General features: G+C 32.3%; 1 protein-coding gene across 2 annotated transcripts; it reads left to right on the plus strand.

The window, feature by feature from the left end:
• The first annotated feature begins 301 nt into the window (after positions 1 to 301).
• Positions 302 to 3252, plus strand: LOC142548905 (high mobility group B protein 14). 2 transcript variants are annotated; one of them, XM_075657541.1, is made up of 6 exons: positions 302 to 549; positions 638 to 778; positions 1975 to 2032; positions 2153 to 2197; positions 2835 to 2915; positions 3011 to 3252. In XM_075657541.1, exons 1-6 carry the CDS (start codon positions 326 to 328, stop codon positions 3074 to 3076), a joined length of 615 nt encoding a protein of 204 aa, XP_075513656.1. In that variant the 5' UTR covers positions 302 to 325; the 3' UTR covers positions 3077 to 3252. The 2 variants fall into 2 exon arrangements, with proteins under 2 accessions (XP_075513656.1, XP_075513657.1); XM_075657542.1 differs by having other exon boundaries at positions 3026 to 3252.
• The last annotated feature ends 6309 nt before the right edge of the window (positions 3253 to 9561 follow it).

A 9561-nucleotide genomic window follows, 5' to 3' on the forward strand; every position in this document is an offset into this window, starting at 1 on the left:
TTATTTTTATTATAAATATGTGTAGGGTTGACTCGTTTCTCGAATAAAAATATGTAAGACCGTTTTATAAGAGGCTAACTGAAAAAAAATACCACGTTTTTACTCAAAAATCCTTTCTAATTTCATATATGTTTGATTGAAATTTGCAATGAAAATTGTAAAAAAAATAGTGTTCAACAAAATAAATTTTTTTTTGAAGCTAGTAACAATTTCTTATTTTGATAATGATAATTCTGACATTTATAAAATGAACTTATTTAAAAATCTTAATTTATTTTGACAAGTAATTATATAAGTCGCTGACAACGGCGCTGTGCCTGTAAGAATGCCAAAATCGCTGAAAGGCGAATTCTGTTTTTCAACCACACGCTTTCATATTATTCAGCCCCCTCTCACAGAGTCAGCAAGAGTCACCGCAAACACCACGCCGCCGTATCCAGCCGGTGGCCGTTGGCAAATCTCCGGAATGACGAATGGAAGAAAAACTCGTTCCAGTGATTCATCTTCAGCTTCTCTTTCTACCAAAATCACCTCAAGCCGAAACCACGGGTGGAGAAACTCGATAGCTTATTTCAGGGCGTTCCATTTTTCGAATTAACTAGTGTTCGTGAAATTTCTTAATGTTTTTTAATCACAGGGGAACGGCACTGGCCGTGAAATCATCGAAGAATACGAAAAAGTCCTCGAGAAAGGCCAATTGGACGGAGTCTAAGAAAAGGGTGGCGAAGTTTGAAGATATGAAGCCCAAAAAACCGCCAACAGCTTTCTTCTACTTCTTGTATGATTTTTTTTGTTGTGAATATCCTGTATATATGGCTATAACGTGCATTTATTCATACATTAGGTCAGGTTTATCTTAGTAATGGATTGATTGAATTAAACAGTAATTTCCGTTGTTGGGTCGCATATTTTCCTCTAGTTTGTATGGCCAAAGTATACTAGCGGCAGCTTAGGCATTTCTGTTGGGAAATATTGGGTAGAACTGTAACTAATAGTTCGTGTTTCTTGAAGAATATTATTCGTTGTCTCTGTTTCCCTGTCATTTCTGACGAGAAAGGGTATAAAAGAGAGAAAAGAAAGCGTGAATGGCTGCAAATTGGCCTTGGCCATTGTCGAGCTTCAAATAAACACTGTCATTCACTTCATGTTGTGCACGAAAGCTTATGGCTATGTTTGGTTTTGTTTTCAAACAACGGTTTTTTTACATCATAAAAACAAAAATGAAAGTATTATCTTGTTTTCATTTGATTTTCTAAAAGCATATTTCCAAATCTCCTAACTAATCATTGTTTTAATTCAAATTGTCATCTCTCTTAGAAGCATGTATATGATGATATTGCATTACAATGCTATATCTTTTGTGATATTTAATTACACAAATAATGTTAAAAAATCTGCACTAATCTGATAGCTACAGTGAATTTTATTTAAGAAACAATGAAAGCAATAATTTGTTTTATTCCTTTTCTGAGAGCAAACCTCAGGAAACTCGTAGAGAATGCGAGCAGATATACTTTCGTCATCCTGCCTCTGTTGTGATGTGAAATAGTAGAGGATTTCAGATTGTTTGTCCTCCTGATATGCATGAAATAAGCTTATTCTCCGGATATGCGTGAATTAAGCTGGAAATTTCCATGCAGGAATAAATTTCTAATATAGGTGTCGACAAAAAGTTTGCTGTCTATAAAAGGATGCTACCTTTTCTGTCCATCTTTATTTTATTTTTGCGAGCTCAAATTTAATAACAAAGTAGGTTATGGAAGCATGAGCTACATCAGGTGTTAAGTTTTGGTTCTGCCCTTGTAGACTCGAGTCTTTACCCAGTTTTATGGTCCCATTTGTTTTATTTTATTTTATTTTGTTGCATTTCGTCATTATAATTTATGGTAGTTGTAGTAGTCTGTATTTGATTCATTGTAACTCAAAGTCGAAGCTCCATGTTTTTTTTTGTTAACATGAGTATAATTTTTCCAGGGAAGATTTTCGTAAGGAATATCAGGAGCAGAATCCAGACGTCAAGTCAATGCGAGATGTATGGGGGTGGCAACTTGATTTGACCAAATACTTTACTTATTTTTTAATTGAAGGTCATAGATTATATTGCTTTATTCTTTTCACGTCCATATAATTTTGCATCTAATTTTTGCTTTAGATTGGGAAGGCGTGTGGACAAAAGTGGAAAACAATGACGTATGAGGTATTTTTCATCCTTTTTCTTATATTTGGATACATTTTTTTCTTCTAATAACATTTTATGGAATATGCCTATGGCATTCTGTTCTTGTAATATTTATCTTAATAAAAGCAAAAATTTCTTTCTTTCTTCTTCCCTTTTTTCAATTAATCTTCTGATGCTTTAGTAGTGTGAGGATGAAGAGAGGCTTATGTTTAATTTCTTAGGCATCTTTAATTGTGCAAATGTGATCATTATAGTTCAAACTCGGGAAATATTACTCATGATCATGATCATGCTTTTTGTTTTTTTGTTTTTTAAATTATGGTCCATGCTTTATGTTGAGTTTAATGCCTTAGAAATTGCCAGAAATGATGTTATATCTCGATTTCCATCATCAATACTAGAAAAGGTCAAAGTGTTGAATGGTGCTTTCTTGTGTTCTGTATTTCCTTGTTGGACACTGTCCTGTGTAACCATGTTATTGATGGTTTTAACTTTTGAATTTTTAATCCTTTAGATGTTAAGGGTTCCTAGAATATGAACTGGTTGATTTGTGGTAACAACCAATTCTGGAATCGAATGCTTTTTTAATATGCAACCTGAGAATAATATGACGAGTACAAAAAACAATAACTGATTTACGCCGTGCTTATCATAGGAAAAGGTGCATTATTATGATGTTGCTACCAAGAAACGGGCCGAATTTGATAGAGCTATGGCAGACTTCGTTAAAAGAAAGGTAAATTTTAAGCCTCTAGATATGTTTTCGTGCCAAATGGTACACAACGCTTGGACTAGCTATATATATCATACTTGTGATTTTATCCTCTCAAGAAAAACAATCTGCAGGAAAGTGGGAAGTTTGAAGAGGACGATGATGACTCAGAGTTTGGTGGGTGACTATTTAGGCATTATTCACTACAAAGCTGCCTCAAATGATGTATATTCTTTGCAATTGGTGGTTTAGAACGTCTCTAACTCTGTATATGTATTGCCCGACTCATGTACATTACTGCACGAAATGTGAGATGTATTAACTAATTAATCTTGTGGGTTATTGGATTCTTATGTTTCAACGTTCTTTGTCTCTTTAGTGATGCTCTTTGTTTTCTGTAGTTGTGTCCAAAGTTCAGAAACTATGGTAGGGAAGCAAGTAGGTGTTGTGTGCATTTGAATATTTATTTTTTCCCCTGTTGAAATAAAATCCCAAAAGGCTCGATAATTTAACATTTATGGTGGAAAATAACCAAAATTATGCATGAAGAATATATGTTTCTAAACATAAATCAAACATCAGAAAATGTAATAAAGCCCATAATTGTGGTGACGACAATTTGCGGAGTATAGGGTATCTTAAAGTTGATTCATCTTGAATATCTAACTTGGTGAAGGAAAAGTTGAGGAAAGAGCCATTATATCGTCCAGTTACAATCATGAAAGATATACAGAGAGAGTATGGAGTGAATCTTAAATATCACAAAGCTTGAACGAGCAAAAAAATGGCAATACATGAGATTCATGGAGGCTGAGAATATGAATAGGTCATATGATAAGTTGTGATATTATTGTCACACTATTAAAGGAACAAATTCTGGAAGCTATGCAAAATGTGAGATCGATCCAATGAATAATCGATTTACACGACTTTTCATTTGTTTTCACGCGTGCTTTGTCGGTTTTTTTCGTGGTTGTTGTCCATTAATATTTTTGGATGAGACTCACATTAAGAACAACTACAAAAGAAGTCTTATTTAGTTGCTGTGACCAATGATACAAATGAAGATATTGTCACATTGACATCTGCAGTTGTGGATGCAGAAAATAAACTCAACTGAGAATGATTTTATTATCGATTAAAATATGTTATAACTTCATAACACATCATGGTATTCCATAATTATACTTATTTCTATGACAGACATCCTGTTTTGATAAAAACTATTCAATTTGTGTTCCGTGGTAGTCACAACTTTTATTGCCTAAAAACTTTTGGTAGATAATTTCATCAAACATGTTAGCTCGATATGTCTATTGTTGCTATGATAGACAATACGCGTATCCAAATTATGACCATGATGCAACAAAGACGATAATCATAATTGGCGATGGATCAAGAATTGATCCCTATAAAAGATGAGGATGTTGCCATCGCACGTGTTAAACCCCGCATATTGAAGGTCCATAGGTCACGTGGATCGATGTTTGAGGTGATGGATGATGATAAAGCTTTTGTTGTTGATTTGAATTCATGAAGTTTTTATGTCGAAGTTGTTGGGTAATCGGTTTTTTCGCGTCCAAATTGCAGCGAAAGTTTTAAAATTTTATTTTGACATTCAAAATTTTGTTTGGGTACTCGTATGATTTAAATTAAATAAACATACAAAGGATGTATAGTAATATACCTTAGTGAATAATTTCAATTGGTGCCAACTACTTCGGTTTTAGTGGATATAACTCTTGTTGAAAATCTCTATGAATTTTCTTTAAATCTCCTTCTTTAATCTTCGAATCAGGTCCATTACCACATTACTAGTTCCTCTTCTAACTTGCACTAAAAAGTATAGAAGATATTTTGCGTAGAGATAAAACACAAAGAAGAAATCGACCCAATACCTATTAATTAAGGTGACTGAAACTTCAAAATTTGAGAGCTGAAATTTTTTTCTCTTGCCAAAGTTTTCTTTCGAATGATCCATTTTCAATAAGAATAATAATCCTTATTATATTTATAATCCATCATTTATTTAATTAATTAAATATTAAGTTAATTCAAGATTCTAAGTGCATGCAATATATTAGCCAATCTCAAATTTGATGCACATATTTTTGAGAATATTATTCATTAATATTATTTGTTTTGTGCGTAAGTTTTTAAAATTATGGTATCATGAATATTTTCATATTACATAAACCAATACCATATTTTATAAAAAAAACTTAATGGACTATATTTTTACTCAACTAAAAAATAATTTAATCATTAAAGTCCATTTGAACTTTAACAAATTAGCATGATAAGCTTATACTCTTACAAGTACATGATCCATGCTACTATTATATTAATCTCATCATAATCTCGATCGGCGATCCAATATCATCGATGTGACAATTTCAACTTGTTCGTTATTATGATGCACTCTTTAATTCGAGATCACCAATGTCTAAATAAGGCATGTGCACTCCCTTTGACTGTCTTTAGTAGTCGTGGTCTCAAAATTTCTATAAATTTTTATAAACTTTATTTATAAGCTTATCGATTGATCATATGAAAATTATTTCTTATAAATTCAACTCATTGAATTTATTATCTCAACGCAAACAAGTAAATCAGTGCTTGTGTAATCCTCAATGGTTCAGGGATACAGCTAGCCGTTGATTCACAACTCTTTGTGATTCGAGACAATTTCTTTTATTCGGGCTTACACCAATTTGCCCACATTACATGCACCAACATTTGATCATGAGAATTTCAGAAACCATATTCTGATTAAACCCATCGAATTATAGTAAGAGCGTCTAATAGCATCACCCCATGATTCCCTAGGTATCACTGAAAGTGCCTGCAAGAACCAGTCGGTTATGATTAACGTACAGTATGTTCCCTTCATCTCATATATCCCGATCGAATCTGCAACCATTGGTTCATAGAGGGTTGTATATTAAATTCGATAGCTATGTGATACAATATTGAAATATTCATAGTGTCATCGCATGCACAACTAGAGAACTCTTTCCCTAATGTACATCTTACACTCTGGCCAGAGATTTAATGCACTATTATTTCGATAGATCACATAGGATATCCAGACCCGTAGGTGAGCGGTGAATTCCCGACTTCAATGCACTAGGCTCCTACACATGTTGCAATTGCATCCAACTTGCCACCTTGTGACCCTCGCGGAGTCGGCAAACGAGTCAAATCACGATCCTAGTGTGTAGAGCCTCAGTGTTGTCCCAGGTCGTAAGGACTAATCATGTACAATCACAACTACGAACTTTTCCTCTCAATGAATGATAACTACTTGGAAAGTTCGAGGGAGGGCTATTCGGTACAATCATCATATGATTACCCATCTACATGATTGAACATCTCTATGCCCTTAGCATGAAACACGGTACACAATGTCACAGATGCTAGTCTCAATCTCAAACGACCTTTATCCTTGTTTTAGGCGGCTGAATCGACTAGAAACAAATTTAGAATATACAACGTTTACAAATGAGTTTCAAGATCGAATTACGATTCATTTGTATTAAGTATAATCAAGGACTTTATATATGCTGATTGCATGTGTATACAGATAAAGTAAAATGAAACCATGAAAAATTAAATTATATTAAAATAAAGATTGTTTATTACACTTGAGTCAATAAATTCCCTAGCCAACAGTTGACTTACAGAGCATTTACTCTAACAATGTCAAATCTATAGAACTCCTTGCAAGAATACATGTGCTTGTATATAATCGAAGTTGTTGTCAGTATATCAATTTTGTGACGAACATTTTAGGTTTGAAACATACTGTGAAAGTTACAAAGTCGTCATCAATTCGATCCCAACATTTGACATGTACGAGGGCTATCATGATGATGGAGCTACAATTAGTGCTCCTATACGATGCTTAGTCAACCATGGCGTAGAAGATCTGTGAGGATCCTTCTCAAGTTGAACAGTGTGTGACAAAGTGTCGGAGATGTAATATGAAAGGACATAATAGACGTACCTGCGAAGAAGCATCGAATAATTAGTTGATGATATAGTATTTTTCAATGTACTTTTACAATTATTTTTACTAGAACTTTTAGTTTTCTATTTCTATCATGTGAAGCTATATGTTACTAATTTGTTTTTGTTTTTCTTTTTTTTTTTTTTGTTTTCAACCGCAAGTGGTTTTTACAGTTTGAGCCTTAATTAAACAAGTGTCGAAGGGTGTTGGAGGAGGTGTACAAGATATGGTCGCATTGTGTTCTGAGTTCTTTTGATGTTGTTGGTTAATTTGTTCGTTGAACTAATTATGTATCAGTTTGTGTTTGTATTACTATGGAGACACTATATATTGTTGTTGAAGTTTCTAATTCTTTTAAGAAAGTTCAAGTTGTTTGGTGTTTTGTTGCGTCTTGTATTATTATTTTCTTTCAACTTGTAATTTGGTTTCTTTGCTTAATATATCATCGTTTCTTTTTCAATTGTGTAATGGTTTATTTATGATATTTTGAATCACTTCAATGGTTTCATATTGTTTGGAGGCAAAAGCTTGTGTGAGACGGTCTCACGGTTGTATTTTGTGAGACAAATCTCTTTCTTTTACTTGTATACTACTAGTATTTAACCCGTGCGATGCACGGGATGATATTATTATAAAAAAATAAAAGATATTTAAATTGTAAAAAAATAATATAATTATAAAAAAATAAAAATAAGGAACTATTTTTTCGCTAATTTTGAAAAATTTCTTAAATATAAATGTATGTCGATTAATTGTATTACCCTAAGACAATAACATTGTTCTTATCGTGTTTAAAATATTAATATCGACCACCAACCTAAATACATATTTAATTCTTTAATTTATGAGAATATATATATTATTATTTTTTAACATATGATAAATAAATATTTTAAATCAAATTTAATAAAACTAATGAGAAATATTTTTTTCAAATCATATCATAAATTAAATTGATTGATATAATCAATGCAAAAGTTTTAATGTAGTTTATGTTTTTAATATAGTTTAGTTTCATTTTGAATAAAAAATAATAAAAAGACATATAATACATAAATTATATTTGAATTAATATAAAAATGAATTAAATTCAAATTTTAATTAAATGAATTGATATAATCAATGCCAAACAATAAATGAAATTATCATTCATTGCAGTACACATATTTCAATATTATGATATATATTTCCTTTTTTAGAAATGACATTTTGGCGGGAAACTACTATTTTTGGCAAAAACTCTGTTTTTATATATATATATATATATATAGATTTTATGAGTTTTTAACTGTATTATTTTTCTGTACTTGGACGATTTTGATACTTTCTTTAATTATGCTTGATAAGGTTGACGTTTTTCCCTACTTCAACATATTAATCACGCAAAGGAAAAAATATGGTATGATAACTACAATGGACAAACACAGCAAACACCTTCAGAATTTAACGGTGACATTCGCGCAAAAAGGGAATATCCATTGCACAGTAAACGATCAATCTTCGGCTTCTTCGGGTCGCTGGTGGGTCGGCTCAACCTACAACATACACGATGTATGACCGCAATCAAAATACACATACAACATAAACAAAACATCAATACATAAGAAAATTTAGCAGAAGCTAAACCCTAATTTTAGGCACGAAAATAACGAAATTGGGGAACAAAATATGTAACGATCTCAAGATTCAACAAATTCAAGAAATTATTACCCTAAACCGCAACCAAAATACGCTCTAAAACATAAGAAATATACACTAGTTTGCAAAAACCTAGAAATCAAAGCAAAAAAATGAAAACAAAACCTGATAATCCGTTTTGCGCGGCTGCTCTCTTCGCTAGGTTAAAGGAGATGTTAGACCAGATGACTGCTACTGTCCTAGCTTTATACACCTGTACCGCGGTTGCCTTCGCTATTGAAACTGAGGTTTTGAAAAACCGAGGTCCGTTCGAATGGAGGGAAAGGGTGTTGAAATAAGAGACCTGGTTGAATGATTAAATTTGTTTAATATTAATGAAGGATAAAATAGTCAGATGTCAACTTGTAGGGAGTTCGAAGCAAAAATACGTTGGTGTTGGAAATGCAGACCAAAAACATAATTACCGTTAAATTGAAATTTAGACTTAACTCAACATCAAAAACTAGTTTAAGAATTGAATATTAAACAAGTCCATATATGTAACTGTTAGAGATTTTTCATGAGACTAACACAGTAACACATACGGTAACTGATTCATAATAAATGTTTGTGCAGACGGATTTTTCCACAATTTTCCCAAAGACGAAATGGTTTCATATAATTTATTTAAGAATTCGATAGGTTAAGAACAAATCTAACAAAAGAGATAACAGAATATCCACATTAATATCCACATATACTACTCTTTCATTCTTTCTCTAATCTCACCGGCTGTGTGAGACGACACCCAATGAGGAACGGATAAGAACAATTTTTCTTTTTGCTTTTTTTTTGAAGATTTAATGGAATCAAATTAAAGGCCAATATTTACGTAATAATTAAGCATGCATATTACATGAAATAAGCAAACCCACAATTCCCTCTCCTCTACTTTCGGGAAACCATCCAATTAATTAAACTCGTAGAAGAATACATCTTTTCTATTTGTTTTAATTAATCATCATGTGTGCATTGCGGCCT

This window comes from Primulina tabacum, chromosome 6 (assembly GCF_025594145.1).
Source record: "Primulina tabacum isolate GXHZ01 chromosome 6, ASM2559414v2, whole genome shotgun sequence".
In the NCBI taxonomy this organism is placed as follows: domain Eukaryota; kingdom Viridiplantae; phylum Streptophyta; class Magnoliopsida; order Lamiales; family Gesneriaceae; genus Primulina; species Primulina tabacum.